Source organism: Cupressus sempervirens, chromosome 5, assembly GCF_028749045.1.
Source record: "Cupressus sempervirens isolate cs-2001-9-10 chromosome 5, ASM2874904v1, whole genome shotgun sequence".
Taxonomy (NCBI): Eukaryota; Viridiplantae; Streptophyta; class Pinopsida; order Cupressales; family Cupressaceae; genus Cupressus; species Cupressus sempervirens.
In genome coordinates, this window is record NC_143122.1 from 319,992,586 (window position 1) to 320,014,685 (window position 22,100).

The 22,100-nt window shown below is 33.4% G+C and overlaps 1 protein-coding gene across 3 annotated transcripts in view; it reads left to right on the top strand.

Moving 5' to 3' along the window:
* Positions 1–6,732: 6,732 nt before the first annotated feature.
* LOC149555945 (putative tocopherol cyclase, chloroplastic) overlaps positions 6,733–22,100 on the top strand; it is a 220,388-nt gene continuing 205,020 nt past the window's right edge. For all 3 annotated transcript variants that reach the window (XR_016364589.1, XM_089830072.1, XM_089830073.1), the window contains exons 1-3: positions 6,733–7,134; positions 7,358–7,602; positions 10,491–10,570. Coding sequence is in view for 2 of the 3 variants with exons in the window: in XM_089830072.1 (XP_089686198.1) it covers positions 6,908–7,134; positions 7,358–7,602; positions 10,491–10,570 (552 nt within the window). In the remaining variant the exon portion in view is untranslated. The remainder of the gene's footprint in view (positions 7,135–7,357; positions 7,603–10,490; positions 10,571–22,100) is intronic.

The window sequence follows — 22,100 nt, forward strand, 5'->3', positions numbered from 1 at the left end:
TTTTGTGCTCGTTTGGTTTTGACCATATGAGACTCCTAAATCTTTCCTTCTCAAACTTTTCAGTTCCATCGCTCTCATCCAAACATTCATGAATAAATTAACATTCCATTTGACATTTTGCTCTATCTAATTGACATTTTTCTCCATCCACATGTTCTTTCTACTATCAACATTCTTCCATGATCAGTTTAGGTGAACAATTTTTGTTATACCTTTAGTTTTATTTAGATAACTTAATAATTGAATCATTATCGAAGCCTCTAAAGGAAATATGGGTGTTTCTACTAATAAGATCTCATCTAGGGGCAACCATTTTAATTTTACGGATGCTAGTGATTAAATATTTGCAAAGATTCTTTCTAATTGCCTTTATTTTTGGTTTGACACTCTATCCCAAATCTCACATTCGTAGAGGATCACTGATGTAACCAACATATAAATACATCTTCTTGGTTTCTCTAATCCGATAACTCTACTTTCTTGGATCTATTTTTGGTAAAGAATATAATGCTTTACAACCTCTGTGAATTATTTTTTCTCTACATGTTTCTTGACTATATTTTTTTAAAATTTGATCCCAAGATACTTGTACTTATTAACAATCTCTAAAGGATTTTTATTGAAAAGAAAAGTGTTTTGAGTCCCCTCTAATTTTTTTCAAAGAGATGATAGTCACTTTTTTTTTTTAGTGTTCAGTTACATCCCAACTTCATGACTAAAAGACATCATGTTCCATTAAGTGTTCCCTCGTATCATCAACCATTTTAGCAATTGAAATTAGATCATCTAAATAGAGAAGTAACTTTATTGCATACTTAGCTAGTTGAATCCCATCACCATTATTATTGCTTGACCATTCTTCTAACTTGTTCATATATAAGCTAAACAATGTTCGTGAAAAGGGGAATTTCTTGTTTGAAATCTCTATCATGTGAAAACACTTTAACATCCCATCCATAGCTTTGATTTTATCTTTGAGCTTCTTGTATAGTCTATCTAGCACAACCTTTACCTCAAAAGGAATTTTTAGTTCTTCCTTTCTATCCCAAAGTATTTTGTGTAGTACTATGTGAAAGACCTTTTTAAAGTCAACAAAGAAACATAAGGACTCCACACCCTAGGTATGCTATATTTTTCCAACTAAGAATCAAAGTGTACACTATGATTAATAGTAAAATGTTTTGGTTTGAAACTAACTCATCCCTTAGCTCTTTTACCTTTTGTTTCACCTAATTGCTAATTTTGCATTCAACCATTCTACCAACGAGACCCTCCCAAGAGGGAGTAAATTAGGACAATGAAATATTTTGATGGATTATTTATGTTGCCACTTTTAAAAGAGGAATCACCATGCTAGTCATAATTAAAGATAGAATTGATATGAGCTATCAGGATATTAATGTCCCATTTTAGATATTCATCTTTGAACCCATCAAAATCTTGTGCTTCCCCCCTTGCTAATCTCTTTATGCCTTGGAAGATATCTTAAACTATGTTGGGGGACTTGTTTATCTTTCTCATATTAATATAAAATCTTTGCATATTCAAGCCATCAGGATCCTATGACGTTGTTTTCTATTTTCTTCCTCTTTTGTTGTAACCCTTTCTTATTTTGTTGGGATTTTGTTTTCCAAGAGTAATCAAGTCAATTATTCTTATGCTCACATGTTTCTTTTTTTACATCTTGATAACTTTTGGTTCTCTTTCTTATCTTCTTTACTCATTCCATCTCCATGACTTCTTTTTACTAACTTTCTCTTGTTATCAAACCAAGGGTTTGCCAAAAATGTATTTTTACCTCTTTTTTGGATTTGGTTCTTTTACACTTCCCCAATCCCCTATGAATTAAATAAACTAATGTATCCTTGCTCACAATTTTCCATTCTGTGTGTTCAAATCCACCTTCAGATATCCTAATAAGCCCTTTAACAACATCTTTAAATATATATTTTTATTTTCTTGGGACATTAGAGTTCTGCCTTGTGAGGATACTTTCTATTGCTTAAAATGATTTTGTTCTCTCCGTTGCTTATTTAAATGAATGAACCATTTTTAAAAAAATGGGCCATGGTATGATTTTATCCATGTTGGATTTTCTCTTATCTCAATCTCTTTTACCCTTGTGATGTGATCTTGAGAGAATATAACATAATCAACAACACTTTGTCCATTCTATGTTTTACAAGTAATATTTCAAAAACTTAGCCACACTTTCATACCATTACATGTATGACCATGTTGTACAAGTTGCATAATCCCAAGAATTCTACCATATAATCATTAACACCATGCTTGTTGTCGCCTAAGACCTTTCCCAAAATTGAACATTTTTCCTTCTAATCACAACAAATCACTTGTTTCTTTGTTGTTTCATTCAAGTCGAGGATTTGGTTATTTTTTATCAAAGCATTGAAATCATCTATTATTAGGACTCACCCAAAGTGAAAACAATAGAGATGTACTTTTTCAATGATGTGTAGTGATCTTCCTAATCTAGGTTCCTCTTCCTATATGTTTTTGATCACTTTGGAGAAAAGCAACATGCTAACACTCTTATTGCAACATAATTTTATGTGATTTTCAGCCACATATACTATTAATTTAAGTCTTCTTTCTCTATTTTATAAATCCTTCCTTATTCCATTTCTTTTGCCACTAACAACTATTTTGCTTCAAACTGATTTTTTTTATCCCTTAAAATCTACTACTTTACATCTATTGTATTCATGTACCTCTATGAGAATAATTATAGCTAAGTGTCCCGAGAGACCCAAGTTCCTATTTCTTATTTTCTGTTCTTTCACTGATTTTTGCCTTACCTTTTTTATAACTATACCCGTTTCTAGTTATATACTTTCTTCATTCATCTTGTAGAAATATGATACAATCATATTTCTTCTTTCTTCTTGCTAGGATAAATATAAGAAAGTCAAATAAAACAAGCCTTGAGATTAAAGTTTACAAGCATATCCTAAAGAAGAAAAGAGTTGATTTTATGTACACAAAAAAGAGGAGCTAATTTTCCTTGGCAAAAAGAATCCAAAATAATTTTTGAAGGAAATCCAACCAAGGAAGAAAGAAACATAAAATAATATTACAGCCACTTAATGGTTTGATTATGCTAGGAAAATTATGAACAAAAAGGTGAGGTGGACCCCTCACCCTTGGTCAACAATATGACAAATGTTTTCGTCGTGTAGTCCTGTTGAGATGGGTATTAAGAAGTTGGGTGTTTGTAAGGCAAAAGACCTAGTTGAGCTTCACGCATGGTATCTCAAATGGGGCATGAAAACCCTTGCACCACACGTTACACAAATCTTCAATAATATCATCCAACAAGGGTTTCCTAAAGATTGGAAATTCAACCTTGCAATACTCCTTTTTAATAGTGGCAATGTCAACAATCCCTTTAACTACATGACTAGAATGATCAATCCTCTATTTAAAAATTCATTTGATAGCATGATAGAAAATAGGATCAACATATGGGTTGAGGAAAAATAAAAAATGTGTAAAGGGCAAGTTGATTTTAGGCCAAATCAACAAACAATTGATCATTGTATCACTTTGAGGCACATTATCGAAAAAGTGTTAGAGAAAAAGGATGAGGTTTTTGTTGCTTTGTTGAATTTGAAAAGGCTTTTTACATTATTCTCGGGGATAAGCTTTGAATCAAGATGAAAGAATCGAGGATCCCTACTCATTTTAGAGTAGTTCATTATAAGATGTATGGAGAGGTGAAAGTCAAAGGCATAACTTCAACTAGCATTTCATAATGTTTTAGGAGTGATATTGGGATCAAATAAGGTTGTCCACTATCACCTACCCTATTTGGACTATATAGCAGCAAATTGGAAGAGTGGTTAAACATGAAAAATGGTGAAGGTATTCAGTTGGGTGAAATTTTTATAAGGCTTCTCCTTTATGCAGAGAATCCCATTTTGGTTGCCAAATCTACCTTCATTTTGTAAGAGCATTTTTTTCTTTATCTCTTGAGCACTTTTCCAAAATGGTGGGGATGCAAGTCAATATCAAAAAGAACAAAGTCATGATTTTTTTCTAATAGTAAAAAACAACATTAACATAAGTTTTACTTTGATGGGAGCGTGCTTGAGGAAGTTGTAGAGTCTAAGTATCTCGATGTTGACTTCAGCAAAAATCTAAGTTGGGAAGGTTCTAGAAAGAAAAGAACATTAGGAGGGTGAAAGACATTTTATGCTTTTCAAAATAGGTGTCGTAAGGCATAGGTTTTAGATTGGAAAACTACTCAAACTCTGTTTGGTCTTTTACTTCTATTGATTGTTCTTTATGGGAGTGAATTATGGGCCAACAAAATTTCAGCTTCACAATGAAAGTAAATTGAAGGAATTCAAAAGCATTTATTCACAAACAAGTTTAGAATCAAATATACTATCCCATATGATATCATGCTAAGTGAAATGAGGTCCGTCCCTAGTAAGAAACTTGCTATGGTTCACCTCATAAGCTATTTTAAAAGAACAAAAAATGGAAGAAGGTAGATGGCCTAAAGTTGTCTTTAATGATGTATTGTGAAAAAAAGAAGAAGACACAAATGCAATAAAACATCATGTGGATGGATAAATGAAATATCTATTTCAATAATATTCCATACAAATAACAAAGAAATAAAGATCTTAGTAGTAGAGCAATTTTACAAGAAAAATTGGGAAAATGGGCTTGGAAGGAATAAACTATTATATAAATGAGTTCAACTCCACAAATGATCAACTTCAAAAGATGTACATAAGGACTAAAATTTCTCGGAGAGCTAAAATTCTTATTATCTAACTGAAAACCAAAAAACCAAATGTTGGAAGAGGGCAAAGGAGGCTTGGGAAGGGTGAGTTTGCACGTTTTGCAATTACAATTATAAGAAGGTGAAATTAAACAACACTTTATTTTAGAATGTCATTCATACAAGAAAAATAAAACTAAATTTACCAGTATTATATATAATAACTTTTAATATAACTTATTCAAAATAAGAAATACATTGTAAAATTAAGTATGCTTATCATATAGTTGCACCAAAAAAATTGAATTATTAGAGAATACATATGCATTCATGTCATGCTAATATTACATTAACACTAACCAATCAAATCAAAGAATTTAAAAAATTATACAAAACTTCAAATGTTTATTTTTTTTCTAATTTATTATTATTTTATAAATCACATTTTTCCTTCATTCTATTGGTCCATACTATTTTTGGTGGAGGAGAAAATTAATTTTCTTCAAGAAAAATACAAATATTTTTTAACAACTTCATCTTGCATTAATGAATGCATTAATTACAACTTTATCTTTGTGACAAGTTGATAAGATTTTTTTTCAATCATTTTATCTTCCACCTCACACAACATGTCTAATCAATATTAATTCTCACTAGCTTGTATTTGAATTTCTATTTTTTTTTAAATTTTGTTTTTTTAATAAAAGTAGTTAAATTATTACTATTATTTTACTTTTGTAAAAATAAATTAAACAATACTATTTTTTAATTATATTTTATAATAGTATTTGTAATATGTATAATTGATAAGTGTTACAATTTGTAGATTATATCATTTATTATTATTATTAATATTTTATATTTAAACAATTTATCATTTAGTTTATTTTAATATTAAATTAATAATTATATTTTACATAAAAAAACATACTAAAAGAAATAACCACAAAAAAGAAATAATTGATTCTAAAAAATATGTAAATTATTATTAAGTTTTTATAAACTATATATTAAAATTAAATAGTTTTATTCTATTTCTTATTTATTACATATTAAATTATATAGATATTATTTCATAATTAAAAATTACTTAATTTTATGAAAAAATTGGAAATACAAAACATTAAATAGTAAACCTTCTTTAATTGTGTAAAATTAAACAATTAGTCTTACTTATAAAATATTTTTATATTTCAATACATTTCATTTTTTCTTATACAAATGTGAGTTTTAATATAAAAATTAAATTCTTAGTTTCATTAATTAAAATATAATATATTTTAATTTTTCATTAGAATCATGATTTTATTTTGAGTATTTGTTTTTTTAAGAAAAAAAAAAATATTTAATTCTCTCTCTCTCTCACACACACACAAAATTTATGTTGGTATCGCTCTATCTTACTATTTTATCGCTCTTCCTCTTTCTCGTATATATTATCTATCATTTTTTCTTCTACATTTATGTTTATGTTGTTATTGCTCTATACTGCTATTTATCTCTCTTTAATGATTAAAAATAGTGTGACTTCTATTTGATAATCAAGATGAGAATAATACATACTTGGGGACTTTGGCCTCTTATTATTAAGCTTAAATGGCCAAACATATAGTAATATAACACGAGAACTTAACAACAAAATATGAGCCATCCTTTCAAGATCACAACTGCATTTTTAGTACGAGAATTTAACAACAAAATATGAACCATCCTTTCAGATCACAAATGCATTTCTAGTACGAGAATTTAACAACAAAATATGAACCATCCTATCAAATCACAAGTGCATTTCTAGGCAAAAATTAATGCATTCACAATGTCAATTTAGAACTATTTAACGTTATTTTCAGTCATCTACACCTCTACAACCACTGTGAATTAGGCACGAACTATGACACATTACATCTCTTGTTGAAACTAACTTAAATTTGAGAAGCTGTCCATAACCATTTTTAACTTCACAAACGTTAAAATTATCTATCAATCTTCATATACACGTCCACCTTGGAAGAACCTGTTCATTGAGGAATGTTCAAATTAATAAAAGGAATGGAAAGTTAGCATTTCCCACCGTTGGTCTACCCAAAAAAGGATAACCCTACAATCGTATTCTGTTCGCTTTAAACCATCGTATTTACGCCAAAAAAGCAAATGATTCAAAAAATGTCTCTTATTTCTGGCGTAGCAATTCAAAATCCATATCGTCTATTCGTCAATTCTTATCCAGACCAAATTGTTCACACAAATTATTCGCAGAGTACTAGAAGGCAGAGCAGAAGAAGAAGGCGATCATTAATTCGCGCCGACAGCAAACCCTCTGTAAAGCCTGTCTACATTCCAACCCCTGCTCAAAGACATCTCCGGACGCCTCACAGCGGGTATGGTAATTGAAATTGAAAGAAGCAAAAAAGCGAAACATTCAATAATTCTTAATTTTGATTTTCCGAATTTTCGGATTAAAATATGTGGGTGTTTTTGTTTTTAAAAGATTTATCACGTCAGTGCATCTATTAGGTGGCGACTTATCAATCATCTGCATTTCTTTTAATAAATTGGTTTGTGTGAATTAATTTTGCTCTGTGCTTTGGTAATTGGGTTCAGGTATCATTTTGATGGAAGTAACAGGAGATTTTTTGAAGGTTGGTATTTCAAAGTGTCCTTACCTAAACAGAAGGAGAGCTTCTGTTTTATGTATTCAGATGAGGATCCAGCCTTCAATAGAAAACCTGGGGCCTTGGACGAATTAGTAATTGGACCACGCTTTCCAGGAATCGGAGCTCAGATCCTCGGGGCAGACGAGAAGTATATTTGCCAATATTCAAATGATGTTCAATCCTTTTGGGGAAGTGAGTCTTACTGGCATCCTATTCTAAATAAGTTATACTTGTTTTCTATAGTCTCCATTTCATATAAGCGAGAGAGAACCTGCATTGTTTCAACTAAACGAAAATCTATTAGTATAGTTACTCTTTTCAGCTGATCATAAAGGTTCTTCCATTTATATTAGCTTTCTTGCATTCCGCTTCTTTGATTCTTAAGGACTCTCATCTATACGAGTGCTTTGCCAGTGGCTATCTCTCTGCATCCCTGTTGGAGTCAGTTGCGTGCATCTTAATTACGTAACATGACTGACCATGATCAACAAATGATATAAATTCCCGAGTGAATAAGTACCAGCTACGACGCTGGACAAGATAATTGAATGTGGGTCCTAGCCAGTGTTGAGAGATTTTGAGTTCAATATTTATGCTTCTGGGTGAGATTGTGTGTAAGTTTATCAGCACCAACGTTTGGGATCATATTCAATGATCCTAAATCAGATTTTGAATTCATAACCCTTGAGTGTAGAGTATATGCTATTGTGAAGTTTAAGCACTCATGTCTTGAGGGTTCAGTTCCTATTGTGGATATCTGTAGCAATACATGCTATTCATCCCAGCAACGCCGTGTTAGGAATACAAGTGTGAAAACACATACAATTTGTCCAAAGTTTTAACTACGAGGGAAACAGACATCTATAAAATATTTTGGGGTTTCAAGTTATTTATTAGATATAATTCCTCTAGGGTATTCTGTAGAAATTTGTGCATTGAAAATCAGGGCCTCTGTCAAGGCAAAGATTTCTCAATTGCATGATATCATAGTAACGTCAATTGCATTTGTCAGATCATGACATGCTTGTTTCCCTCATTGATATCTTGCCCAAACAATTCTATTTCAGCTTGTGTCCTATTTTTAGTGGTTGGAATACATAGACATAAGAACCACCTATAAGTGATATTTATTTTTAATTTGCTCATTTTAGCTTGTAATGGTGGCTGTTCTTCATACTACCAATGTTACCATGAACATGTTTGTGTTTGGTTGTATAAACTTGATCAGGCAAAAAATCCAACTAATAAATAGACACCCATCGGCATACCCATTGCAGTCTATGGTGTGATTGCTAGTTAAGACATTCGAGCAATGTGTCCACAAAACTAATGGTGAATGGCATAGGTGTGCAAGTTTGACCTTTAATTAAACCTCATTCTTAGGTGTTTAGGTCCCCATGAATGTTAAGAGGAAGTAGAAATATATAGTTTAAAATATTACTTGTCCACATCATGAGTGTTGTGAATTGAAGCATAACGTACTATTATTGAAGTGGATAGGATGTTGTGTATGTGAGCTTGATGAGTGTACATAATATAATGTTTCGGTTTGACTTGATAGTTTCGAGATTGCAAGATAATAAAGAGATGCTGATAATGTTTGCTAATCTATCAATCCAATTTGGTCTCAAAGAGACTTCACCAAATTGGGATCAATATCAAACTAGGGAAGATATCTCACCTCCAAAATTGCAATCTCCCAATGAATTCCAATAAGGAATTACAGAGACAGATGAATATAAAATCTGGTTGGTGATGATTAGGCTTTCTCAAAGCCGATATAAATATGATGCCAAAGCATGTCAATGCAAGCAACTTGGCTATCAACAAATGGGACCACATGAGGTAAATTTGAAAATGCTGTTCGCTAAGGAAGGGTTGTGCCACCCAACATGAGCCCCCTCGCAAGGCTTTCTAGTTTACAGGGGACTGCATGAGCTGTAAGCAGAACTTGTGAATTAGTCTGGCTTAAGGAGGGGACATTACAGGTGTTATGACTTAGACACACCCACGATGGAGCATAACCATTGACAAATTATAGTCGAATTGATTAGAGTAGAACTAATTATAATATATATTACAATTAATCATCACTTAAATATGCAACTCCATCATCACAGTCAACCCAGTAATAAATTCCTGATCAAAGCATGTACAACAGTCAAAACATGAACGCTCAATAACAAACACTTTATTTTAAATTAAAGTAAATTTCTGATCAAATAGCTGTCAAACCGTGCAGCAAAAATAGTGGTCAAATCACTGATGTGACAGACGATTGCCTGGCATCAATATGAAATCCATCTCAATTTGACTTTTATGCTCTCTTGTCTATCTTTCTGACTGATCCTCGAGCGTATCAATATTCTCTTGTTTGTAATTGATGAGGACCATTTACTGCTATTCAATTAGTGATGTCATAATGGCGACAATAGCTAGGAGATATACAGAAGTTTATACTCCAGAAATCAGAGTGACCTTAAATAAGTTTGATAGTAATGCCATAACTGAATTTGCAATGTCATGGCTTCTGTTTGGTTTAGTTAACATTCTTTTTCTTGTCACCATAAGTAGGCTTTCCTCTGTAAGTTTGAACATGCAGTTAATTTTTTTTCTAGAGTATAGCCCAGGTTGGTCCTGCAGCCCTAGGTTTCATGAAAACACCTTTGAAAATGAATATTTGATTAGAAGCTGTATTTTCCAATATGCTGCATTGCAATATTGAGATGATGCTTAGTACCAAAACAGCATGCTGATATGTATGAAGAGTCTTTGCTGGTAGTCTCTTGATTAAAATTAAGTTTGGTGAATTGGATCCAGAGTCATCTACTGAGTTTTGATGCCCTTTTGTGACCTCTGTTTTTAAGGGCATTTTGCAAGCTTATTTTGTATTTTAAATTTTTTCTAATTTTGACTGCCTTACAAGCTAGTGAAATAGAATTGATCTCTGCTCACATGGAATTGGACTATGAGATTGTGACATACAGCTTTCCAAATATAATCAGCCTGAAATAATCTAGTTTAACATTTAATGGGTTTCCTAAGGTCTCACTTTGATACTAAGGTTCCACTTGATACAGGCAGACATGAATTGGCTTTAGGAAATACATTCTTACCAAAGAAAGGTGCATCACCACAGAAGAGAGAGATGAATCCACAGGTAAAAGTATATTAATAGAAGTTACCAAGCTCCTTTATTTCTGTAAATGTTTTTCTGGATGGGAGAATAAGAGTCCTTCAATCATAGAGAGTTTTTATTATCTGTGTAAATTGTTCTGCATATTGGGGCTGCTGTCTCTTTTCTACATTTTGTCCTGCTTCAATAGATAAAATTTCAACTTTGTAATATACATTCTGATTATCTTAGAGAAAGGAATGAATCGGGTATCTCTTATTCAATTCAATGAAAGTCCAATATCACATGGAAGAAGATTTGACATCTGTAGCATATGCATGCAATCATCAACTTATCTGATTCCCTGCTTTTGGGATTTTATTACCTCCCAGAAATTCTCTCATACCAATCATGCTGTTTCCACTGTGCATGCCTTTGTATACTATTCCACCTTCGAACCTCCAATACCACCACACAACAAGACACTTTGTTGCTTGTGACATTGATTTTCTACCCGTCTTTCAGAGTATATGTTTAGTTAGTCTTCTTTGTCTGGTTTAATTACTAGGTATGCATTTTTTATTTGATGTTCTTTTAGGTCAGCCCTTTATTTGTTTCGAACTTCCGTCACATGGTTCATCATTCTAAATACTCCCTTCCCTTGGCTCTTATTAGATGACTTATTGTTAACTTGGCACAATTAGGGATGGAAATCTATGCATGGGAGGCTCCTTTGAATGGGTCTAGTGAGCCCTTTTCCATCCATTTCATTCTTATATATTATTGTTGTCCCTTTGGATGGAACAAAAATGGGTTTTTGGCATTGAGTTAACAACTTAACATTAGCTCCTTGATGCTCTCATCTTCTTGTAAGATATTTTAGTGTACTCGTCTTCCAATGAAATCCCTTTCTTTAGAGCTTCACAACAAGCTTAAATGTTTCCTAGGGTAGTTCTCTTTATGTTATTGTGTCAACCTATTATCCAAGTCTTCTATTTGTCTCCTTGTCATTAATTCCCTGTAACGCCTAACTCGGGAACCCAAACGAAATAAACCTAATATGTTACAAAGCTTACTAAACAATTTTTTTTTAAAAGTTTAAACAACATCAAAGTAACAATGTGGAAGCAGTATACACATTCACATCAAGTACACATAAGCAATTACAAACACATTTTCAATTCCTCAAGGGTTCCTTTACGTTGAGTCACATTTAAGAAGCTTAAATTAATTAGTTTAAGTTTCAAGTACAATGTCTCCTGAACATAAAGAAATAATAGATACATAATCACATGAGAAAATGCATAAGTATAACTAATACAATGAAAGTACATCCAATAAATAACATCCACCGCACATGTCACAGGGTATGTGAGAATAGATACAATACATCAGAATACATAATATATATACACCAATTGAAAAGAAGTATTTGAGATAAGAAATAAGAATGATAAAGGTATATCTCCCGCAGTGAACATCCAATAGCTGGCAATGTGAGGGGGACCCAAATGGTAAGAAGACACTACCTCCCGATTGCGTGGTTACCTAGTTACGCTTCCACTCCCACCGTGCAGGGAAGATAATGAACGATCCACATACGGCTATTCAATCATGAAACATTCCTAGGCAAGGAATCCCTAATAGACAAAACTACCTCAAAGGTAACACATACTACTCAAGAAGATAAGATACTCCAAAAAAAAGAACACTCAAACCAATACCAACACTGCATAACAAAACATCATTCATAAACCAAGAATAGATAAAATCATGAAAATCATAACATAAAGTCAACGAAATATATTCACCTGAAGTCAAGAACCTTATGATAAAAGTACAATAGCCATAAATCACCAATCATCATCAATGAAAGTAAATAACCAAATTAAATACATCCAACAATAAGTACACCACCAATAACAACACCACCAGAGGCAAATACAAGATTTTTTTACGGAGGAGACTCAGGCTACATTCTAGGGAGTGTCATCACATGGTCAAACTACTTGAGTTATCCTGGACTGATCTCTCAATAGATCTCGGACCCTCAAGCGTTGAGTTACCCTGGACTAGTTACTCTGAACCTTGGACCCTCAACATGACACATGCGGAACTAGAATTACCCTCTCAAGAAGACGAGGCAAACCATTCACACTGTCATCCCATTCCCATCCCTAGTGTATACAAGCACTCAAGGCATGGGTGGGGCAACTATCTCTTAACTTATCTTTTTAGTGTGTTTCCCCAAAATATTAATTACTAGATTATCATTTATTACATAGAATAGGTTACCCTGGCACTGACCACTTCAGGTCCCAGGATCTCTATTGTAAGCCACTCCCAAGGACATGTACCTAGACAACCTCTCTTAAGCACATAAAATACAGTTGTGTCCCTTCCCACAACGCCCACAATGATCAAGGTTGGTTCCTTAACAAGAACCCGAAAGATAAGTTGGTTCTCCCAACCCAAGTCAAGTGTTCAACAACCTAAAACTCATAAATGCAGCTTCCAGTTTAAAACATAAACCCATTACAACATCCCGAACCAATAAACATCATAAAAGAAAATTACAAAAGCCTTTGGTGTATGCCTAGTTGGCCAACTAGACGACTCATCATGAAATCAACATCACAAAAACTCTACAATCAACCAAATACAACACCTAGGGTTTCAAACACATGATTCAGTTCAGGTATTTTCCAATAGTCTGATTTAGCCATAAAGATGTGTTCAATAATAAAATGGTTACACACACACACACACACACACACTAGTTAAAGAAAAACATAAAATATTAAACATATATTAATTCTCCATTTTACTAAATTAAATTTCATTATAAAATAGAAAGTTTAACCTATACATCAAATCCACTTTTATATATTATTTCAAACTATATATACCTACTTATAAAAGTAAATAAGCTACATGTAGAATAATATAATAATGAGGAGCAAATAACTAATTTCCTGAATTTGTTTTATTCAAACCCTTCACATATTTTTTCTCCATTATTTAAAAGAGTCAATATAAAAATCTTATCTTAAAAAGCCCATAAAAGTTTTTAACTAGATCAGCAAATATATAAAGGCAAAAAGGCTATTATAATAATTTTGGAACTTTAACCCAAAAATAGTGACAGTTATAAATTTAAAACAACTTTGAAACAAAAGCTAACACCTTGACATGCCTAGAAAATAGTTTTATGACTATTAGTGGAAAAAGTCTAAATAATCTATTAAAGAAACAACTCAAGTTGGCATGGGTTAAGGCCTACTTTATAGCAATAGTAAAATGTCAGCTATAGTAAATTGTACCTACAATTGTTTTTGGAAAAAAAAGTGAAAGATGGGAGATGAGGTTTTGGCGGATTGTCCCATAAAATTAATTTTAAACATGTGATTAAAATAAAATGAGGAATTACTGTTGTGCTTATATATATATATACACACACTTTTAAGTTAAATTTCTTTTTAAAAGAGACTTTTAACATATATACTTTTTCTTTGTTTTTTGTACAAGTAGTTTGTAAGGTACTTTTCCAGCAAGGCTAAATTCTTAATTATTATTTTCTAAAATAGAGTTGTATCATCAATACGCACAAATATGTATACATTTTTTTTTTTAAAGGAACAATATAAACAAATTTGTAGATTAATTCTATGTAATTTTTCTTTTCTTTTTAATCAAACCGTAACTGATCTAATTCATTGTTTCTACAATTTTCTTCTTGTAATTTTTTTTTTGATCAAAGGTTTGATAAGCACAATTTTTCTCAAATCAATATAACTAAATAGCAACCATGTTTCAACACACATCAAACATAAATCAGACAAATTTTTTCAAATGAAAATACCATTATGGATTTCAAACCCTACCTCACGTTGATGCTAAAATCTGACAACTAGTAACATTTCTATTACAAACGAAATCCTTCAAGCCAAAAATTCCTTTTTTTTCCAGAACCTAGAGGTGCTCTCCAAAACTTATGTGTTCAATAATGACCCAAAAACCCTCTAATATAGAACTCTAATTACCTTTTAGGGTTTCCGTCTCCACCAGTTCTAAAATATTTAATTATTTCTTTCATGTACACTTAATTCACTTTTTAATTAAAATATTTATTTATTATTATTTTATTTATTTCTCCACATTACATTTTAAGTAATTTTATAAAAAACCATCTATTCATTATTTAATTAATAAAGATAAGTGTATTATTTAAATGTCACTAAATTTTAATTCTTTATTAATTAAATAATAATGCTACACAATATTTAATATTTAATTTCTAAATCCTTCTAATGTAGTTTTCCTAAAATATGACTTTTAAATTAAATCTTTAATTTAACTAAAAATCCATTTAATCCCAAAAAATGCAAGAACATCCTATTTTAACATTTTTTTCACTTTTAAATTAAATAACATCTAAAAATTCAATATCAACAATCGATCTAAGAATCATAAATAACTAATCTATTAGGCAAATCACCAAGTCAAACCTCAAGAAATGCATAAGGAAAATCAACCAAAGCAAGAATCAAACCACATACGCACAGAAGACTCGTGGGTTTTAAAAAGGGTAGACAGTTTGTTATGAGTTCTCCTTGCAGGACAAGTATATAGGCTATGTCTAGGATTGCACCTGATCATTATCTTCCCATTCTTACCATTTGAGTATTTGTAATAGGGCACGCTCATCCTGACAATTCAGGGAAGTCGATGTCCGGTACCTGCATCCTGCATAATAGATGAGCATATACATGTATATAAATATATCTAAACTAAACAGACAATGGCAGGAAGTGTTACATTGTGTAGATCTCGACTAGTAGGTGACTATGACTCCCTCCCTTAACCCACATCAAACACGTCAGAAAAAAATATAAAACAGACGCGCACCATACACATGCAAGTATGGGGTAAGTGTCATAATAATCACAAGCCAAACATCAAATGCTCAGGTATAACAATGCATCATTACGAATATGAAATAGTCATCATTAAAATGATCATCTCACATCATTATGAAAGAAATCTCATTTATTAACTACGAATCATTAAAGCATCATTAATGCACTAGTAACCACAATCATTAAACAACACGTGAAATATAGTCAACGAAGTAATCATCATTGATCTATATCACTAATCCAAGTCATGAAATAATATCATAATACCATAAATCCAAAATCTCTAAAACTAATCAATGCATAAAATTGGCCTAAAAGAATTTGGCAATCTGAACATAAAGGAAAACTATGGGTGGGCATTACATTCCCTTAAGTGATGTACGGAAAACCATTAAAAAATTATGTAGGGGCAAATCAATACTTTTTAAGAAACCCAAATGTTCTTCAAATGTGTTGGAGATTCATTAGCCTTTCCTATGTCCGAGCTAGTTAATGATATCATTTTGTTAGGTTTGTGAAGTTCTTCGAACGTGTTGCAGGCTCATTAGTCTTTCCTAGGGTAGAGCTTGTTAATAATATCATTTTGTCAGGTATGCCTCCAACTTGGTTTCACATATCATCTACAACATTCATAATTATGGTCTATCCTAAATAACTACAAGACTATTTTGGTTGGGCTTATATTTTCTAACTTTATGTATTGTTGATGGATATTGCGTACTTGAAGAATGACGACCTTAGACTAAGGGCTTTGGTAGGATTTAGGAGAAAGTTTTGGATTATTCATCACATTTTTATACCTTTGTATATTATTTAAGAGGTTTGCATCCAACTTTGAATTTCCTTTCCTGTGTTGTATACCCTTGGACAACCTTAAATTTGTAATGACATCTACTTTATCAAAAGTTGCTGATATTGGTATTTTAGATTCTTTTGTAATGACATCTACTTTATCAACTCTTATGGCTTTGCCAACTTTTTTGAGAATATCATTGGAGTCAAATAGTTCTGTTAGCCATCTTAGGTATTTACATGGATGAGCTTGAACACCTCTTATGTTTAATATTTGTGTTCTACATAGTTGGAAAAATTGGACTGGACAATGGCTAGCCCAAAATTTTGGAATCGACCATGACCCCTTAGTGGCACATGTAGTCAGGTGGAGACATTGGAGAGGAGGGGGGCTTAGCATCCTCCACAATACAAGGAGGGAGGGAGTTCATAAATCAAGAAGGTATCCAAAGTACAAGGAATGTTGATAATGGACATGTAAACAACTCACGCATGCCTGTGAGTGCAAGAGAACATTAGATCATGGGGGAGGTCAAAGCAGTCAAGTTAGGTCCTCAATACACGTTACATACCGTCCTAGAACAATGGTGACCCCTTGGGAAGTCTTGGCATTTATATTTAGAAATTGCCGAAGTTCATAGGGAATGGATTAGAGGATCTTGTGTACCATTGTAAGACATGGGAAACTATACAGTTTGCAAGTTGTTAGGTTGATAAGTATTATTGACTAAGGTCATTTGCCACTTCATTATGAGGAATAAACATCGTTTGGTTATTAAAACTAGATGATGGACACAAATTATCCTAGGGTGACCTAAAGAAGACATTTGAGGAGGAATTTGAATTCCTGAGGGTAACAACAGAATCATGGCACAAACTTATAATACCAAGTAGTGTAAACATGAAATAGTTTGCTAGCCTACAATTGTAGGCTCAAGGAACCATTGATACAAGTGTATAAAAGTGTATAACTAACTGGACTTTGGGTTGAAAAAGCATTGGTTCATCGACAAATTGATCCCCTTGCCAAGAAAGGAGATGCAGGTAGTACCTTGTCCTCATACACCAATACTTACAATTGGGCGATGGATATTGATAGTGAAAATAAAACATCATGGGGGAAAAAGAAAGCGAGAATGAAAGTATGTGGGATAGCAGCACCATTTGGGCATCAAAGACATACAAGCCCTTAGATGGGTTATGCATATGAATGATGAAGGAATTGAAGGTTGAGAAGAACAGCTCAAAGGAAAATAAAGAAATGTGGTGCATAGATTGTAATGTAGGTCACACAAAAATGACATCTGTAGAAATTGTTTTGTTATTTTTGTCCCCTATTGGGACATTCGGTTAGATTACTGTGCAACTCAAAAGCAAGGAGAACAAAGATGCTTTCACTCAAGAGGAACAATTAACCACATATTCCACACCATCAAAACCATTGACACATTCCAACGCATCGCCTAGTAGATGCTGCAATAGGCGATAAGACAATAATAATAGTGGCTCATGGAGCATAATACAATACAATATGAAGGGGAGAACAATGGTTTGGTGTCAAACTTGCAATAAATGGTGTCACTATGCTCAAAAGTGCTAGAATGGTCAAAATAATATGGGCTTGTATAATTGATGTTGACCTAGACACCATGAAGATGTTGACTGTTAGAAGTGGAAGGGGGTGAGCATGTTGACTATAGTAGATAGGGATGATGAAGTCCTCGTAATTACTAGGCTATAAATGAAGAAGGCAATTTAGTTGTACTCTTGTACAAAGTAGGAAAGGCTTTGAGAGGCCAAGGTCGATGTAGAACTAGTGATGGAAAATGAGCAAAGAACCTCTCATGAAATTGGCCACAATTAACAATGGATGTGTCTAGTGTAGTTGGCGATTATGCACTTAGCCAAAACCAATGCAAGCCACAAGAACCTATGAAAAAACACCATCTGAAGACTAGGCCAGTCACCCTCTGTTGGTGAGCATTTGAAGGAAGGCAACCATTATCAAGATGGAAATAATGGGGAGAATGCTAACAAAAAGTATTGTTGATGGAGGTTCAAGAGTCAATATGTTGCTAGAGGAAACCTTAAAATGCATGGGGAAGGCAATATTCTAGTTGCTAGTCTTCCATTTGGTAGTTATCGACCAACATGGAATTAAGCCATTGGGGATATTAATGGCACAAAGGATAACAATTGACACAATGCTTTTTCTTGGAATTCATAGTCATCCTAGTTCAAAAGAAGGCATATGCCACTCTCTTTGTTCAAGGTTGGCTGATCATTGCCAAGGTGACCCACAATTGGAAGCAAAATATATTCTTGATGATTGAGAATAAAGGAAGTATGTCATTGACCTGAGGACCAGGCAGTGAGCAAGGAATTGGCATCCTTTGAGTCAATGTTTAAAGATGGTGGGATATGGATGAAGGAAAAAATTGGAACCTAAAGAAGGGGTGCTCGAATTGGAATGTTGCACAGAAGACTAAACAAACACTTCAAATGGATTATTCCACTGGTAGATGGAAGATTATAAAGTTTTCCACCTCAAATGTAGCATGATACAGAGTCGACTTAGATAGAGGTAGTGCTACTTTTCCCTTGAATAATAGAGAATATAAGGAGGGAGTGACATGAATGAATTAATTTTCCTGTCATCATTTTGAAAGAGATAAGGGAGTAGAGTATGAAGAGCGTAGTGCAAAGAAGATAAATCTTGGGGATGAAGACAATTTGAATGTCATCTCGGTTGGTGACGATTAGAATCTTGTATTGAAGGTAGCCACATTCAAGATATTTACGGAGTATAAGGACACCTTCGCTAGACATACAGGGACTTGAGAGGGATACTACTAGAGTCTTGTATACATAGAATTCCCCTCGTATGGGGTGCACAACTTATACAAAAGAGATTGTATAACATGAAGTAAAATTATGCTGCCAAGGTACATGAGGGAATTGAGAAATTTTTAGAGGTGGACATAATCTTCAAGGTAGAAACTTGTGAACGAGTCTCGCCAGTCGTGATATCCCTCGAGGAGGCAAAACCAAATTAGGATTTGTGGATACCTCAAGTGCTTGAATGAAATGACAATCAAAAATCCCTTCTTGAGCCCATTCATCGACATTATACTAGAGGAAGTCGTAGTCCATGAGATTTATTCTTTTCTAGATGGGTTTTTGGGGTATAACCAAATAAGTATTTGTGGAGGAGGACAAATTAAAAGCTACCTTTTTGTTGAAGATGGGGTGTATGGATACAACAAAATGCCATTTGGCCTATGCAATTTGTTGTGCCCTGCATACATGCTCTGTTGAAAACATGTTGAAAATAGGGACCCCAACCTTCTTCTAGGCCCTTAGGTTGGTTTAGGTTTGTTTCTCTCTGTCATTCCTCACTTGGAGTGTTTTTGTCTTGGAGTCTGCATTCTATCTCTAAATGTTGAAATTTGGCAAAAAAACCTTCTGTTGCAGAGACTAGGCCTAGATTTGTTCTAGGATCCCTTCTAGGATCAAATGAGATGAAGTAGTAAGACCTTGAATTGGTAGGAAAACACTTGCAATTATGAAATCATGACAAACTGGGCTTAAATGTAATTTCACTTCATTTTGGATTGAAAAAGATATGCCAAAAGTTGGTTAAGTGACTAATAGTGATAAATAGGATATGATGCAATTTGAAATTGGCATTTTGGTTAGTAGCATTGCATAGATATTAAATTGGAGGAGAGAAAGAGTGTGCATGGGAACAGGAGTTCATGCCTTGTTGTAAATGAATATCAAATTCGTGAGAAATGACCAAGCGCAAAAGTGGGGGGTGGGGTATAAGGGGAGAATTTAAAGTTTGCAAAAACGATATTTTAGAGCATTTAGCATTCAAAGTTGAAACTTTAAAAATCCTCGATTTCGCACATTTCATTCAAATTGTGAAATTTCCTAAATGACATTTGCATGCGTGAAAGATCGAAGTAAAGAAACTTTGAGTGAAAGTAAATGAAAAATGAAAAAATTTCCCATTGTGTGTTGAAGAAAAAATGTGAAATTTCCGAAGTCAAGAGTATATAGGCACTAAAATAAAAGACCATGAAAATTTAGAAACGATATGAGAAAATGTGAAAATATTAAATTTCCTAAACAAACTCTCATGCTTAAAAGGGAAAATGGGAATTTCTTTTTAGAAATGCGAAATTTCCAAATCTTGCATTTATGCGCTATAATGTAGAAGGATTAAACTTTATGAAACAACAAAAAAGAGGAGACATTTAGAAATGCAAAATTTTCGAAAATTTAATTTCATGCACTAAGATATAGAGGGAAAAAAATTTGCAAAGCAATGTAAAGTCAAGACAATGAAGCAAATTATAAATTTTCAAAACAATGATTTTATCATTATGCGCTAAGAATGAGGATGAAATTTCATAAAATGTATAGGAGGGTGTAGAAGGAAATTTAAAATTTCCTAAATTTCAATTTCTTGCGCTAAAAATCAAAATTAATAAATTTCATATTAGGCAGGATTTCCATAATTCCAAACTCTCCCTAGGCATGATTCTAGAGTATCTCAAATGCCGTCTTGGATAAGAAGACCAAACTCGAGACCCCCTCCCCCCAATTTTTGAGCTTGTGAAATTTCTTGATCAATATAGTTAGGAACTTTGGGTTTGTAGGATACTGTTGTCTCCCAAGATGGTTGATAGAAGCCGACTCAATAACAGACGCAATGCCTTGCAATTTATCCAATTTCAGAGGTGATATGCATACTCGAAGCCCTGTTTGAGCTTACACGATGAAGTATAGAGATTGTGTAATGTTCCCAACGCCAATTTCCAAACGCCAGCTATACGGTGGAGAGAGGAAGTCTGTATGGTGAAGAATATTTTCTCTAGACAGATTTGTACGGCGTTGACAATGGACAACAAAGTTAGGTTCTATGACTCATGCAACAGGGGAGATCGTACGTGGGAGGCGGCATGTACGGTGGGGTTGTGGGTAATTGTACAATATACGATGGAGGAGGGTGTTGTGCGAAACATGAGTGCCCGTATGTTGAGAGGAAATCAAGATTTTGGCATACGGTGTAGGAGTTGTTGTACGGTGTGGGAATAGGGTTGTGGCGTATAGTTTGGACCGTACGACTTATGCAATACTTTGTGAATTTGGTGTGAGTTCCTCTGTTTAACTGATGGATGGAGTCTTCGCTTAGGATTACTCATGCAAATCAGTGAACAATGGATTTTGAGATCAATCATGTCGAAAAAATATTTACTAATTAAATATGAGCAATGCCTTAAAGTTGCTAGATCTGAGGATGAAGGAAAACAAGTAGAGTAGGGTGAGGGATGAATACTGCCGAAATTGCAATTAGCCAAATAAGGAAGATCTTTCACATTTGAAATGGCGAACAAAGAAAAACTTCCAGTGGAATACACAATACAAATAACAAAAGCCTACAATAATCCATCATGACGGACATATATACCCCGTTAAAGGGAAACTCCCAAGGGAGAAACAACGTGCCGACACATGACACGGAAAACACCTACAAATAAATTAAAATAGAAATGGGCCCTAAGATATACTAAATCAATCGATCCCACATCCAAAGTCTAATATTTTATTTATTTTTTGATGGGGATATTACACTCCTCTCGTCTTGAAAATTGCTTGTCCTCGAGCAATTATAGTGCGGGTTGCTCCAAAATTTGTTCACCCTCCCAAGTGGCGTTGTCAAGCGACAAATGTTTCCAATGCACCAAGAACTCCTTGATGCTACGGTTTCTTAGTTTCCTTTCTTGGACGTTAATGATCTCTTCAGGTTCCAATACCAGTTTCCCTTCTTCATTAAGAGGTGATAGGTCAGCTGG